The 15,848-nt window shown below is 50.9% G+C and overlaps 1 protein-coding gene across 1 annotated transcript; it reads right to left on the bottom strand.

Annotated features, from left to right (window-relative positions):
* Nucleotides 1-11,044: 11,044 nt before the first annotated feature.
* LOC112546543 (transcobalamin-1-like) lies at nt 11,045-15,160 on the bottom strand. Its single transcript, XM_025187083.2, has 4 exons — nt 15,042-15,160; nt 12,462-12,624; nt 11,554-11,672; nt 11,045-11,330 (listed from the first exon to the last, which is right to left on the bottom strand). The coding sequence occupies exons 1-4, from the start codon at nt 15,115-15,117 to the stop codon at nt 11,269-11,271; spliced, it is 420 nt and encodes a 139-aa protein (XP_025042868.2). The 5' UTR covers nt 15,118-15,160; the 3' UTR covers nt 11,045-11,268.
* Nucleotides 15,161-15,848: the final 688 nt, after the last annotated feature.

Below are 15,848 nucleotides of genomic sequence, written 5' to 3'. Positions count from 1 at the left end.
TGTGAGCGACAGATTTGCATGGCCAAGTTCCCTCCATCCCCTTCTCTCTGTGTGGAGACAGGGTACAGAAGTGGGGGGAGGAGGGACACCCTGACATCAGCACACACACACACACACCCTTCTCCCTCCTACACCCTGCACAGCCAGCAGAAAACTCCCAGGAGGGCAGCTCCAAGGCAGAGGGCAGGAGCAGCATGACAGTGGGGGCAGGGGCAACTGAAGTGCCAACAATGGAGAGCTTCCTGGCCAAACCAGTCAGGATCACCTGTCAGAGGCTCCAAGATCTACTGGTAAATCCCGATCTACGGGTTGGTGACCACTGGTCTAGACTTTGGTAAGGCATTTGGTACGGTCTCGCATGATCTTCTTATCAATAAACTAGGTAAATACAACTTAGATGCGGCTACTACAAGGTGGGTGCATAACTGGGGCATAAGAGTAAGATGAGTGATAACCGTTCTCAGAGTAGTTATTAGCAGTTCACAATCCTTCTGGAAGGGCATGACAAGTGGGGTTCTGCAGGGGTAGGTCAGCCGGTGAAAAATGGCTACAGCCATCCAACTGACCATGTCACCTGACACTGGAACCCATCTTGAATTCTGACATTTTCCATGACAAGCTGAGAGGGGGTTAAACTAGGGAACAAAGGATTCTGCCTTCTGCAAATCCTGTTTAAGGGTAGGGAATGAAGTAATCCTGGTGGGCTGTTCTCCCCAGCCACCCCACCACAATAATGGCTGGAAACTAAAGACCGAGATGGGGGAAGGAATTAGGCCCAGGCTGGAAGGGTGACTGGAGAGTGAAGATTATTAGAACCACATTTACAGTGAGATCTTGCATGTAACAAGTTTCTTTAGTGTATTAAGCTTAGCTTGAGTCTTTATTTTACTCATAAGAACATAAGAGCGGCCAGCCTGGGTCAGACCAAAGGTCCATCCAGCTCAGTATCCTGTCTGCCGACAATGGCCAATGCCAGATGACCCAGAGGGAGAGAACACAACAGGTAATCATCACGTGATCCCTCTCCTGTTACCCATTTCCAGAGAGAAGCTATGGACACCATTCCTACCCATCCTGGCTAATAGCCATTGATGGACCTAACCTCCATGAATCTAGCTCTTTTTTTAATCCTGTTAAAGTCCTAGCCTTCACCACATCCTCTGGCAAGGAGTTCCACAGGTTGACTATGCAGTGAGTGAAGAAAAACTTCCTTATGCTTGTTTTAAACCTGCTGCCTATTAATTTCATTTGGTGACCCCTAGTTCTTATATTGTGGGAATAAGTAAATAACTTTTCCTTATTCACTTTTTCCACACAAGTCATGATTTTACAGACCTCTATCATATCCCCCCTTAGTCTCCTCTTTTCTAAGATGAAAAGTCCAAATTTTTTTAATCTCTCTTCATATGGGACCCGTGCCAAACCCCTCATCATTTTTGTTGCCCTTTTCTGAACCTTCTCCAATGCCAAAATATCTTTTTTGAGATGAGGAGACCACATCTGTTTGCAGTATTTAAGATGTGGGCATACCATGGTTTTATATAGAGGTAATAAGATATTCTCTGTCTTATTCTCTATCCCTTTTTAAATGATTCCTAACATTCTGTTTGCTTTTTTGATTGCAGCTGCACACTGAGTGGATGTTTGCAGAGAACTATCCACAATGACTCCAAGATCGCTCTCTTGAGTAGTTGTAGTTAAATTAGTCCCTGTCATGGGTCCCTGTCATGGGTTTGTGAAGAACAAGTCATGCCAAACTAATCTGATAGCTTTCTTTGATAGGATAACGAGCCTTGTGGATAAGGGAGAAGCAGTGGATGTCATATACCTAGACTTTAGTAAGGCATTTGATACGGTCTTGCATGATATTCTTATTGATAAACTAGGCAAATTAACTTAGATAGGGCCACGATAAGGTGGGTGCATAATTGGCTGGATAACCATAGTCAGAGAGTTGTTGTTAATGGTGCTAAATCCTGCTGGAAAGGGATAACAAGTGGAGTTCCGCAAGGGTCTGTTTTGGGACCCGTACTGTTCAATATCTTCAACGACGTAGATATTGGGATAGAGAGTACACTTATTAAGTTTGCAGATGATACCAAACTGGGTGGGGTTGCAACTTCTTTGGAGGATAGGGACATAATTCAAAATGACCTTAGCAAGTTAGAGAAATGGTCAGAGGTAAACAGGATGAAGTTTAATAAAAAGAAATGCAAAGTGCTCCACTTAGGAAGGAACAATCAGTTCCATACATACAAGATGGGAAGCGACTGTCTAGGAAGGAGCATGGCGGAAAGGGATCTAGGGGTCATAGTGGACCACAAGTTGAATATGAGTCAACAGTGTGATGCTGTTGCAAAAAATGCAAATATGATTCTAGGTTGTATCAACAGGTGTGTTGTAAGCAAAACTTGTGAAGTCATTCTGCTGCTCTACTCTGCACTAGTTAGGCCTCAGCTGGAATACTGTGTCCAGTTCTGGGCGCCACATTTCAAGAAAGATGTGGAGAAATTGGAAAGGGTACAGAGAAGAGCGACAAGAATGATTAAAGGTCTAGAGAACATGACCTATGAAGCCAGGCTTCATGAACTGGGCTTGTTTAGTTTGGAAAAAAGAAGATTAAGGGGGGACATGATAGCGGTTTTCAAATATCTAAAAGGGTGTCACAAGGAGGAAGGAGAAAATTTGTTCCTCTTGTTTTCTGAGGACAGGACAAGGAGTAATGGGCTTAAAGTGCAGCAAGGGAGGTTTAGATTGGACATTAGGAAAAAATTCCTAACTGTCTGGGTGGTCAAATATTGGAATAAATTGCCAAGGGAGGTGGTGGAATCTCCCTCTCTGGAGATATTTAAGAACAGGTTAGATAGACATCTGTCAGGGATGGTGTAGACGGAGCTTGGTCCTGTCTTGAGGGCGGGGGGCTGGACTCGATGACCTCTCGAGGTCCCTTCCAGTCCTAGTATTCTATGATTATATGATTCTGTAGGCGTGTGTAGCACTTTTCATTAGGGTGTGAATCCAAAGAATTTTTTTTAACAGTACTCTTTGATCCCCATTAGCCACACCCCCTGACTCTCATTAGCCACGTCTCTGGAGGTAACACTCTCGGGGCAAGATGGACACATGAGCAGAAGTAAAAGGTGTCATGTGACACCTCCCCCCCCCCAGGGACTTTTCCCACCATCCTCCTACCAACAGGGATTAGTTTGGCCCCCACCGCCCCCCCATGTAACTATCCTGCAATTGCATTAACCCAACGTGTGTGACATTAACTCAGGGGCAGAGAGGCTGGGGGAAGTGTTCCCTCTAAGAGTTTCCTCCCATGAGCAGAATGAATTTGTGCTGTGCACCAGTACTGAGTTCATGGGGCTTGTTTGGATGTGCCACTGTGGAACCCAAGTTATTAATAAATATCTTATAAACCTCTACCTTTTCCCTCTGCTGCCCTGTCTCCTCCCCTTGCTCCATCAGCTCCCCTGGTGCCTGCAACCCCCCAACCCCGCACCCTCCTCTGCTGTCCTGACTCCTGCCTTTCTCACTGCCCTCAGCCCTCCTGAGACCTGCCCCCCTCCACCAACCCTTCTCTCCCCCCATTCCCCTCATGCTCCTGTGCCCTAACACATGCCCTGCTCCATCCCTGCCTTCCTCATGCCCACCCCTTCTTTCAAGCCTTCCCCCAGCACCTTCCCCTTCCCCTGTAGTCCCCAGTGCCCTTACCCTCACCTCTTCCAGCATCACCCTGTCCCCCCTCCCACTGACACCTCCCATCCTTCCCTGTTCCTCATTGTCTCCACTTGGCCCCCTGGCATTTGTCTCTCCTGCACCCTGCCGCTTGGTGCCTTCCCCTTTCTTCTGCACTGCCCCCTCCCCTCAGCACAAGCCCCTTCCCCCTTCCACTCCCCTACCTTGCTTCTGCCTTCCAGTTTGCAGGGCTGGAGTCTGCGATCGGGCCCCAGAAGTCCCCACAGCCCTGACCCCAGCTGCTTCTGGGGCTCCAGACCACATGCCGGGCCTGAAGCTGGGCTGCGAGGTGCAAAGCTGGGCCGGACAGTTTTAAAGTCCCGGGCCATCATGTCACGCCATGCCAGGGTGTCTCCCCTCTCACCTGTTACATGGTGTTTATACATGTCACGTATGCGTTTCCTCAGTCGCACCGTGCCGTGGGGTTCCTGTACATGGCCAGTGCACGGCGCCAGGAAATTTAAAGTGTGGGGCAGCGGCAACCTGTCACAAATCCCCCTCCTCCTCCAGCAGCCACCAGCTGGCCCTTAGGAGGGTGGCTGTGACAGTCTGTCTGTCTCAGTATCCCCCTGTGCTCACAAGGGGGTCCCTCGTGACCTCAGTCTACTTCCCGCACACGCCCAATACCCTGTGAGTACACTAGTCCATACGGTCACAAGTGTCCTGTATGCCGCCGGTTGCCCCCAGTTTAGGATTAGCCTGGACTTTCACTCTCCCGTGGGGGAGGGACAGAGGGACCCGGGCCCTCCCTCTCCACCGGGTCCCAGCCTAGGGCACTAATGGGTAAGGGCTTGGCCGCCCTCACCTGGCTGATGGGGTTGCCTCCCCGAAACTCGTCAGCCCGTGGGGCCCAATACATCCCTGCCTTGGGCTGCTTCCTGTCCTTCCCCTTGTCCCAGGTGTTCCCCCTTCCATCCGGGGGACATACTGGCTCTGTCCGTCATCCGTGTCTGTCTCCAAGCGGCTGATCTCCACCTTCAGGGTCCCTGGAAGGGGGATTGTTCTCTGGTCGTCCCTCCACTTTCCTGTCCAGCCGCCGGAGCCTTTTTGAATCTGGCGGTCGCCGGCCATGATGTCATGACACCACGTCATGGCAGCATCCTGGCGTCTGCCAGCGTCCCACCCTCTGGCTTGTGCCCCGCTTCCTCGTGCCAGAGCTGCATGCAGGCAGCCCAGCGGCGAGAATCATGGCCCTTCCATCTCTCCGGCAGTGCTCCACTCCTCCACCCAGCCAGTGGATGGGGACATGCCGCCCAAAGTACGGGCTTCGGCCAGCCTGTCAAAACGGCCCACAGAGAAATTCCCGGTATCCCACTGGGCCAGTCCGCCCCTGCATTAGGGTGTGCCTGGGCACACCCAGTACACCCCGTGCACACACCTATGTATGATTCTGTGATAACACAGGGAACTCCAAGCCAATTGCTCTGAGCCAAGATTACATCCAAAGATAGAGGAAATTTGGGGGCATAACTAATAAGCCATGGGAAGAGATAGCAGTGGTATAGAGAAGTTTCCTGTGGTAGATATGTGGCCCCATTCTGAATGGGATACAGTGTTCCTTATACTTAATACAAATGTTTATGATATGACTGTCAGAACTCATAAGCTTGTTGCAAGATAGCTCCTGTGATATCCCTGGAAATTAATTTCTCATTTACTGATGATGATTATGCCATATGCTTGCATCATGTATGTAGATGAAGTTAGGCATATTGGCCTGCATATCTGTAATTTCATACTTGCTGATTCCAGTTGCACCCACAGCTGACACTTCAGGTAGAACAATGAAAGAGGCAACAGTGCTGGGGGCCCATCCGCAAGAGACAATGAACGATGTAAGAACTTAACCTTCCCAGGAACAGGTAGGTCAGCCAGTGAAGAATGGCTACAGACACCCAATTGACCATGTCACCTGACACTGGAACCCATCTTGAATTCTGGCATGTTCCATGACAAGCTGGGAGAGAGTCAAACTAGGGAATTAAGGATTCTGCCTGGTGCAAATCCTGTTTAAGAGTGGGAAATGAAGTAATCCTGGTGGCCAGTTCTCCCCCGCCATCCCACCACAATAATGGCTGGAAACTAAAGACTGAGATGGGGGAAGGAATTAGACCCAGGCTAAAAGGTTGACTGGCATGTGAAGATTATTGAACAACATTTACAGTGAGATCTTATGCGTAACTAGTTTCTTTAGTGTATTAAGCTTAGCTTGCATCTTTATTTTGTTCATAAAAACATAAGAATGGCTATACAGGGTCAGACCAAAGGTCTATCCAGCTCAGTATCCTGTCTGCCAAAAGTGGCCAATACCAGATGCCCCAGAGGGAGGGAACACAACAGGTAATCCTCACATGATCCTTCCCCTGTCACCCACTTCCAGAGAAACAGAGGCTAGGGTCACCATTCCTACCCATCCTGGCTAATTGCCATTGCTGGACCTGCTCACATACTTTGTTCTGTTTGCTGCCTCTTATGACCACTTAAATACCACCTTTTCATACTTAATACAATAACTTGTGTTTGGTACTAAATCCAGTGTGAGTAATTGCTACCAGTGGGAGCAAAGAGCCTGGGTGAAATGGGGTCAACTCACTGCTGCAGCACCTCCTACTGGCCACCCAGGGAATTAGCTCTGTCTGTTGGCATACACTGGCTTCTTTCTCACCCATCGTCACTCTGCTCTGCCGTTGTGGACCTATGTCCCTCCCTGGATTGGGGCGTCCTCTTGCATGGGCTCCCTCTGGCCTCTTTTTAATCCTCTCCCTGCTGGAGTGGGCTACAGCACCGCTACACGGTGCATATCTCTCTTTTCATTGAGAAAGAGGGTGAATGTCAGGTGCTTACACTGGACAAGTATCTATGCAGTGTAAGACAGATTTATCTAGGGTTCAGCTCCCAAAGTGCCTGTGTGGTTGAGTGCTGGGAAAAGGCCTCATGTTGTGCTGCTTTCAGTCTGTGTCTGCAACCGTGGGCTATGACCTTGTCCCTGCGTCTCAGCGGACGCATGCTGGAGAGCTAACCACAGCAAGACAGGGTGAGGGGGTGCCCAGATGTAACCGGCTCAATGGTGCCTCAGCATATCAAGTGACAGTCCCAAGAGTGTCCCCAACCCATCACACTGAGCATCTCACAAGGTCCACACTATTTCTCCTCAGAGCCCCTTGGTGAGGTAGAGCAATACAGGTAGTCCCCAAGTTACGCGGATCCAACTTATATTGGATCCGCAGTTACGAACGGGGATTTTCTCGCCCCGGAGGACTCGAGCGGCGGGACGCCTGGTCCCGCCACCCGCCTCCTCCGGGGCGAGAAAAGCTGCTCCCCGTCTCCCTGGTCTGCTGCGGGAGCCAGCAGACCAGGGAGATGGGGAGCAAAGTGGCGCAGGACCCGGGGCCGGACCCGCGGCCGCTTCCAGATCAGCTGGAAGCGCCACGGGTCGGGCCGGGTCCTGTGCGGCTTTGCTCAGCGTCTCCCTGGTCTGCAGACCAGGGAGACGCTGAGCAAAGCCGCGCAGGACCCGGGCCGGACCGCGGTGCTGATCTGGAAGCGCTGCGGTCCGGCCCAGGTCCTCCGCCGCTTTGCTCCGCATCTCCCTGGTCTGCTGGGGGGGGACACAGCTAGTGCCCCCCCCCCCCCCCCAGCAGACCAGGGAGATGTGGAGCAAAGCCCCGGGGCCTGTGGTAGAGCAGGTGGGGTGCTGCCGGTTGGTCCCGCAGCACCGCTCCTTGGCGCTACTGGACCAACCCGGCAGCACCCCAGCTGCTCAGCCCCAGGAGTCCTGATTCAGCCTGCTGATCAGTTTCAGCAGTGGCTGAATCAGGACACCTGGGGCAGAGCAGCTGGGGTGCTGCTGGGTTGGTCCAGTAGCGCTGAGGAGCGGCTGGACCAACCCAGCAGCACCCGAGCTGCTCTACCCCAGGCGTCCCCAAGTTAGCCGCTGCTGAAACTGACCAGCGGCTGACTACAGGAAGCCCGAGGCAGAGTTGCTCTGCCCCAGGCTTCCTGGAATCAGCTGCTGATCAGTTTCAGCAGCAGCTGACTTGGGGACGCCTGGGGTTCTTAAGTTGAATCTGTATGTAAGTCAGAACTGGTGTCCAGATTCAGCGGCTGAATCTGGATGCCAGTTCCGACTTACATACAGATTCGACTTAAGAACAAACCTACAGTCCCTATCTTGTACGTAACCCGGGGACTGCCTGTACTGTTATCCCCTGTCATAATCAGGAGTGCTGACCAGCACCTGGTGACTAAGGGGTAAACTCTAGCCTCCTGTATCTAGCCAGGTGTCCGGTGGTCAGCCAATGACAATGCAGGTAGGAATTTTAAACTGGAAGAGAGGGGTTTTTTTCTCTCTCTTCTGGGTTTGAGAGGCAGAGCAGTTTCTTCCAAGACTGAGGGAGATGGGAAACATTCCTCTCTCCAAGAACAGATTTCTTACAATGTGTAAGTAGGGAAAAGTTTAGATAGTCCATCAGGATTTGTTGTTTTTTTTGTTTGGGGATTTGGAAGCAATGTCTGAGCTGTTAATTGTGTTTTTTTTTCTTTGTAACTAAGTTTTTGCTTTACTATGCTTGCAACTGTAGATTTTTTTTGATAATAAGAGTTTGTTTCTTTTTTATGAATTGGTATTAGTTGATCTTTGTGTCTTGGAAGGCTTATAAATGTGTATCTGCATGTCTGACTGAGGGGTCAGCCAGTGGCAGACTGGCAACCAAAATAGGCCTGGGAAATGGATTGAGAATGGCCCTCCATATGATGTCACCCCTGCATGCCCCTCCCCATTTCCCTGTGTCCATGGCCCGCTCTGGGTTTTTTTGCTGCCCCACACAAAAAAATTTCTGGCCAACCCTCCTTTTTTTGTCCAGGGAGGATGTGCATGCAAATGCAGCTTGCACAGCTTGCTGGGGGTGTGCACAAAAATTCAGCTGCTTCCTGGGGGGTGGGGTGCACACTCCAGGGGGAGCCCAACCCCCAGGGCATTTTCATCTCCTAGGAGAGCGCCAGGGACTCCTCACGTGAGGACAATGGGAGGGCAGGTTCATCCACAGCAAGCCAGTTAAAGACTTCCAAAGCATGCAGCTGTTCACATCACCTAGTGCTGGAGTCCCGGTCCCACTCCTCACTCTGCAAAGGGATTTTATTATTAGAAGCCTTATAATCAGACTCCAACCCCAGCACATAAGCTGTCTAACTTTTGATGTCCATAGGCAAGAATCAGTTTCAATATACAATGAGAGAGTTCAAAGGGATTAAGAGAACTTTTGTTTGAACTCCCCAGCTCAACTGTCCAGAACAAGACAGGCACCAGACAACAAAACCCCACTAGCCTAGGACCTATTCCATGAGTGCAACCCTGTGCTTTTTCTTTCAGGGATGGACCAAACAGCCTCTGAAACAGGGTGGATTGATTTAAATAGCTTTGTTTTAAATCTCTAATTTTAAACCGGCAAGCAGAAAACTTTGGTTTAAATGAGCAATTAATCATTTAAATTATACTTTTAAAATATTTTCCTAAAGGACGGTTGGGTCTTATTGATTTGCAACCTTTAAAACATGTTGACTTACAACTAAATATAACCTTTATGCCAAATTTGGTGCTTCTATTTACTAACCAGGAGAATACACTTAGTACAGTACCAATTAAATAAATGCCCAAATAATTGTGTAACTTACATGTAATCAGATTCTTAATTTTTATATTTTTATTCTATTACAAAATGGTGTGTAACACGAACATTTAAGAGTCAGGTTTTACCCCATTTATTATTTGCTAAGTGGTGGCTACTTTTTTTAAAACATATGATTTCCATCTACTTCTGTCTGGATGGAAATTCTATTTAAAATAAACAAAACCAGCATTTCACTTTTGTATGAAATAAAACTACCTTAAATGTGAAGGACACATAACAAAAAAGTATCCAAACACATTTTGCATCTAAAATTAATTTATTAAACATAGGAAATATCCATAGTGAATTTAACAGTTCGATTCTAGTCATCATGTTCTTCAAGATATTAGAATGCTCTCATAACCAGCTTTTTACTGAGAGAAGAGAAAAACAAGTTTTTCTGCTTCATCAACTATCGGTTTTGCACTGTGAATGAACTAATCATTGAATCGAACTAGCTGAATAAACCAAAGTGATAAAAACATTCTCTCTTTACCTGCAGAAGAAACTACTGCTGATGTAAACACTGGTTCTGGGTGCTTACACAGCAACTTATACTATTGAACTGGTAGAATTTCTTTAAAAGTTGAGAGGAGACATGTTTTTTTAATTTTTTAATTTAATTCATAAGTTATTTAAATAGGTTACGAGAAATTTAGGCCATAACACTTTTAAATTTAATTTTAAAGGTATATTATTTAAAATAAAGCCTATTTAAATGGGATCACAATTCCAATTTTAATAAAGCTCTCCTGCCCCAGACAGGAAGGGACTTGGGGACATGGGCACTGGGAACACCAGAGTTCCCCTTCCTCAGACAAAGGGAGAGGGCGAATCACCTGGGTCCCAGGCAGGCGTGAGGTTGTCAGGACACAGCACATAGGGGTTCAGACCTAGGCAGGTGTTGGGGGGGAAGGGTTCAGGGTCCGAGAGTAGAGGGAGGAGGAGGGATTGTTTAGAGAGCCAGAGAGGAGATGGGGATCCAGGTGGGCAGCAGGGTCGGGGAGGTGGGGGGAAGAAGAGGAGATGGGGTCCTAGCAGGGTTGCAGTGGGCCAGGAGATGAGGTGCGAGGTTGCTGGGCAAAGGCTGAGCTGGGAGAGAAGAAGAAAAAGGGGGAAGTAGTGGGTGGGGGTCACGGGACAATGGGCAGAGGCGGGGGGGGACAACTGGGCAAGGAGGGGTTCACAGGCAGGGAAACTGCAGGGGAGAGAACACAGGTGGGGCGGAACCCATGGGTGGGAGGCGGGTGAGTGCCGCACAGCCACGGCTCTGGAGGGGATGGTGACTCCATGGTGAGCCCAGTACCCCATTGGCCAGCCCGATAGAGTGAAGGGGGGCTCCAGGTGAGCTATGGGGTGGGGGTGGGGTGGGGTTCCTCTCGCGCTGACCAGCCATGCTGCTGTTTTTCAGATGTAGGGTGCAGGCCGGGGCCCCTTTACCTGCATTCCTAGTGTCTCTGCCTCCAATAACTCTCCAACCAGCTTCAAGTCAACCCTCCTCTGGCCAGCTCCTAGGTCAACTCCGAACTCCCTACCACCCCTGGTGGGATCAGCCCTTCAGTTGTCACTAACCCCTCCTTGATCCCTCCCCAGGAGCCCCCCTTAGCGGCCGCGGGGAGAAAGTCAGACTTGCCGGGGTCCATGCAAGGGCTTTATTTTAGGCCTGAGGGACAGACACAGGCAGCATTTGGGAAACAGCCACAGAGACGTGATACAAGCCCCAGCCTTCCCCAGGGCCCATCCCACCAAGCCGGAGATTCCTGCTCAGGGGAGCAAGGAGCCTGCTGAACCCGGCATCCATGCAGGGGAAAGGCCGGGACAAGCGGCACTTTCCTGAGCAGGCTGTTCAGTGCGCAGGAGCTCAGTACTTGGAGAACCTGACCTCCAGCCTCTCACCGTGGGAGACGGCGTAGCACCCAGCGCCTGGAACGAGAGGAGAGGGAAGGGAGGCAAATGGGTAAGTGACCCCTCAGCCCTGGTCACCCAGCGCCATGACAACCCCACCCTGCGTCAGTCTGTGTCCCAGTTCTCAACCCCTCATTCCCTGACACCTCTCACCTCCCCATTCCTTCCCACCTCCCCACCCCCTCGACCCCTCCCTCCATCACATGCCGCCTTCCCCCCCGCTCTCTGCCAGCCGTCCCACCTAGTTTCAGCGGGACGTTGTCGCTCAGGAGCTGCCAGTAGGTGCTCTGGGTTTTACTGGCCTGCAGGCCCCGCACAGAGGTGATGTACGCACCCCACACGCTCAGTGTGTACGTGAAGCTAGAGGGAGACAGAGAGAGGCCCTGGTTACCGCTGACTCAGCTTCCCTCCCGCCCCATGAGGGTTGCCAGGCATCATTTTCGATGGGCACGCCTGCTGAGAAAGGGACCCTGGTGGCTCTGGTTGGCCCTGCTCACCGGGCCATTGAACGTTTGGTTGGTGGCTCAGCTGGGGGCTGAAGCTAAGGCCCGGGACTCTGAACTCCCTCCAGCCTCCCAACCACCTGCTCCACCCCAGAATCCACCGACCTGCGCTCCACCCCCTCCCACGCCGCTCTCCACAGCCTTCACCCCATCCTGGAGCCCCCTCTGAACCTCAAACACCTCATTCCCAGCCCCACCCAAGAACCCACCACCCTGCGCCCGACCCCCTCCCACTCTCCACAGCCTTCACCCCATCCTGGAGCCCCCTCTGAACCTCAAACACCTCATCCCCTGCCCGACCCTGAAGCCCACCCATCTCCCCAGAAAGAGACCATATCCCCTCCCACACGGCAACCCTCTGTCTGGTGAAAGTGAGTGAGGGTGGGGGAGCCTGAGGGATGGAGGGAGGGGGATGGGGCGAGCAGGGGCAGCTCCTCAAGGACGGGGCAGGGCAGGAGTGTTTGGTTTTGTGCATTTAGAAAGTGGGCGACTCTGTCCCCACACCGCACGGACGTGCAGCCCAGGACTCAGTGAGACTCAGCACTTCCCCCTCCCCCTTCCATGGGACCCCTCCATTTGTTTCCATGTCTTTTGCTCTAGCAGCCCCATACAACCATCTAGCCTGCTCTCTGTGCTGGGCACATACTTGAACTGGCTGGGGTTTTTATCCCGAGCGGCCTCCATCACATTGAAGAAGAAGGAGTTCTGGGGCACGGTGACATGGATGGAGTCTTTGAAGGTTTCGCTCACGCCATCGACAACCGTGTAGGTGACAGTGATATTGGCTGAGTGGCAGGTGGGCAGAGCACCTGTGTGGAGAGAGAGATGGTGACAAGCACCAATTATACCTTGGAAGGGGTGAGTCTCTGACTGCAGGAACCACAGTCCCTTTGGGGCTCAAGGAAGACCCAGAGATCCCACCAGGAATGCGGTGGGGGCCCAGGAGTGCAAGGGGAGAGCAAGAGGAAGAAGCAAAGTCAGAAAGAAACCAGGTCATAACCCCTTGGTCAGGTGGTTACTGGCTTTGAACCTAGGACCTCTGGATCTGTGGCTCGCTACTGCCTGAGCTAAGGACCAAGGAGCAGCTAGAGCAGCCCCCTATATCACTAAGTCATCCAGCCACTGGATGTTTAGCCACAGGACTAAACATACAGCTGGTATGGAATTTTTCAAATGAACATTTTTCACCAAAACATGCTGAGTCAGGAGGAAGCAGTGTTGGGTGGGAAGAAACTCCTGCCGTGAAAAATATGTGGTTGAAAAGCGTCCACATTGGAAAGTTTTTCTCTTTTGAGTAGAATTGAGAAATTTTAGTAAATTTACGCAGAAAGAAAAGAGGGGAGAGTGTGAAGTTGAAGCATTTTGAAGTGATCCAGAGGAAATACGTTGATTAACTCATCCTGTGGGTTTTGTTTTCTGGGATTTTTCCCTTCCCGGTTCAAGCACATTTGAGATTTTTGCCATTTTAACTTCAGGCAGGACAGGATTATTTTTTTAAATATAGAAAATCCTCATGGAACAGGAAAAATATTCGTCCCTGTGCCAACTTTGTTAGATGTGCCTCCACCCCATCTCCATGCTGAACTTTAGATGGCCCCACCACTGTGCTTAACAAGACCCTAATGAGGCAGAGCAGTTTTGTTGTCCACATTGCACAGATGGAGAAACGGAGACACAAAGAGACACAGGGCAGATCTGCACAGCACATGGGGGTTGGGGTGGGGGCAAACATAGCAGTGTGGACGTTCAGGCTTGGACTAGAGACTCTGCCCTCTGCCCCCATCCCTCCTTGGCATTTTCGCTAGCCTGAGAGTCTCTGCCCAGGCTGTTTACACCTGGCTAAATGGGGTGTGACTACAGTCCCTATGCTGGACCACATCTCTAGTGCCGCAGGCTGGCATGGTCCCGTGCTGCTGGTCACCTGTGTCCTGGCCCCGTAACAGCTGCATCCTTGATCCCCGCTCTCTCTTCCCCTCCCCCTTTTCCTGAGTGCCATGTGTGACATTTCCCAGCCTGGGGATGAGCAGTAGGAAAGGTAGGAAGTGAGAGGCTGCCGTGGCCTAGATGGCTGGGGAAACAAGGCTATTGTAGTCCAACCACTGACAAGGCACAGAAAAGGGAAACTCCTCCTGAATCCCCAGCTGAACCAGACGGACCAGCTTCCAGGGCATCGCACTGTCTGGGTGACAGCCACACTGCACCGTTGTTTATGTAAAATAGATCCTGTCAAACTAATATGATATCTTTTTTATTGGATTACTAGTTTGGTTGTTAAAGTTAATAGGGTTGATGTAATATACTTAGACTTCTTTAAGGCATTTGGCTGGGTGGCCCATGACGTTTTGCTTTAAAAAAAAACTAGACATGTAAAATAACATGGCAAGCACTAAATGGATTAAAAGCTGGCTAAATGATAGGTCTCACAATTCAATTATACATGAAATATCTGTGAGCAGGTGTGTTTCTAGAGGAATCCCATAGAGACTGATTCTTGCGTCTGCTAGTTAACAGTTTTTATTCAAGAAAACACTGATAACATTTATAGCTGACACACATATCAGGAAGGGGTAAATGAGGACAACAGCTGGCTCATATAGAGCAATCTGGATCACTTGGTAAACAGGGCACGAGCAAATAATGTGGATTTAAGAGGGCTAAATGAATTGTACACATCTGGGAATAAAGGGCGGAGGCCATACTTAGAGGATGAGGGACAGCATTCTGTAAAGCAGCAACTCTGAAGACAATTGTGGGTAATCAACTGAACTTTGCTCCCCGTCTTTGGCTGTGGCTAAAAGAACAAGTGTAGAGAGGTAGAACAGGGGAATCTTGAGGAGTGGAGAGATGATTTTACCTCTGCATGCGGCTCTGGTGATTGGACTACTACGTCCAGTTCTGATGTCCACAGCTCACGAGGGACGTTGATGAACTGGAGAGGGTTCCGAGAAGAGAACCCTGCCTTAAGCAACAGACTCAAGGTGCTCATTCTATTTAGCTTTCTAAAAGGGGAACTCTATCCCCTGGATCAGGCTCTGGGAGGGAGAATCCAGACTCCTGGGTTAACCCCTGCGCTGAATCACCACTGCCCCGTGCCTCAATTTCCCCATGCACCTGAAGAGCTCGGCAGAGGGAGGATTATCAACGCCCTGCGGAGGGCTTACTCCACTGCCACCCAGAAGCCACACCACCCAGGGGAGGGGTACGTGGCACAGGCCACTTGACTCACCACAGCCACCACACAGCCCCCCAGGGGCAAGGTACAAGAGCAGGAGCCCGGCTAGTGGGATCACCAAAGACTTCATCCTCCCTCCGTCTGCAGTCGCTCCCTGGCTGTGCTGGGACCTGGCTTGGGACCTGGTATTTATCAGCTGGAAGGAGGCGGAGGCACCAGGTTGCTCTGCCCTCTTCTGTTGGCATGCCTCACTATGCTACTTCCCGGTAGCAAACATTGAGTAATGCCCAGCAGCGGGACTGGATTCATGCAGGGGTCTTAGGGGTTGCAGCCCAGGGCTAAAAAGTCTCCAGGCCACCAGAAGTACAGACCTTTTGTGGGGGCCCCTTAGCCCAGGGCCCTGGACTGCAGCCACCAAAGACCTTATATTTTGGCCACCTGCATGCTGCTGTCCCCCTGCCCTGGTGGGAAGTACTGGGAACTCCATCCACACATGTCCCTCACCTGTCACTGCAGCTCCCATTGGACAGGAATCATGGCCAATGGGAGCCGCATGGGGCGGTGCCTGCAGGTGAGCACAGGGCCTGTGCCACCAAAGCAAGTTACCCCGGTAATTGCCCTGCACCCCAACTACCTGCTCCAGCCCTGAGCCCCTCTCACATCCTAAATCTTCCCCAGACTCTGCATCCCCCACCTCCTGCCCTGAGCCTGCTCCCACACGCCCAACCCTTTGTCTGGAGGAAACTAGGAAGTGACTTTTGTTTTGGGATCTGACTCTTCCCAGGTGTAGGCCCAGCAGTCTGGGGACTCTTCCCTTTGCTTTTTGAAAAAAAAGGAGCCAGGCTGCCATGGAAGAGTTTG

This window comes from Pelodiscus sinensis, chromosome 4, assembly GCF_049634645.1.
Source record: "Pelodiscus sinensis isolate JC-2024 chromosome 4, ASM4963464v1, whole genome shotgun sequence".
Lineage (NCBI taxonomy): Eukaryota > Metazoa > Chordata > Testudines > Trionychidae > Pelodiscus > Pelodiscus sinensis.
The sequence above is the reverse complement of the archived record's forward strand: the minus strand, read 5'-3'. Positions and strand labels throughout refer to the sequence as shown.

Excerpts from the sequence above, each read along its gene's own strand:
- LOC112546543 (XM_025187083.2), bottom strand. The coding sequence starts at position 15,117 with ATGAAGTCTTTGGTGATCCCACTAGCCGGGCTCCTGCTCTTGTACCTT. Across the intron at positions 12,625-15,041 it reads GGGGCTGTGTGGTGGCTGTG|GTGCTCTGCCCACCTGCCAC; the intron begins GTGAGTCAAGTG and ends CTCTCCACACAG. Across the intron at positions 11,331-11,553 it reads CAACGTCCCGCTGAAACTAG|GCGCTGGGTGCTACGCCGTC; the intron begins GTGGGACGGCTG and ends CTCTCGTTCCAG.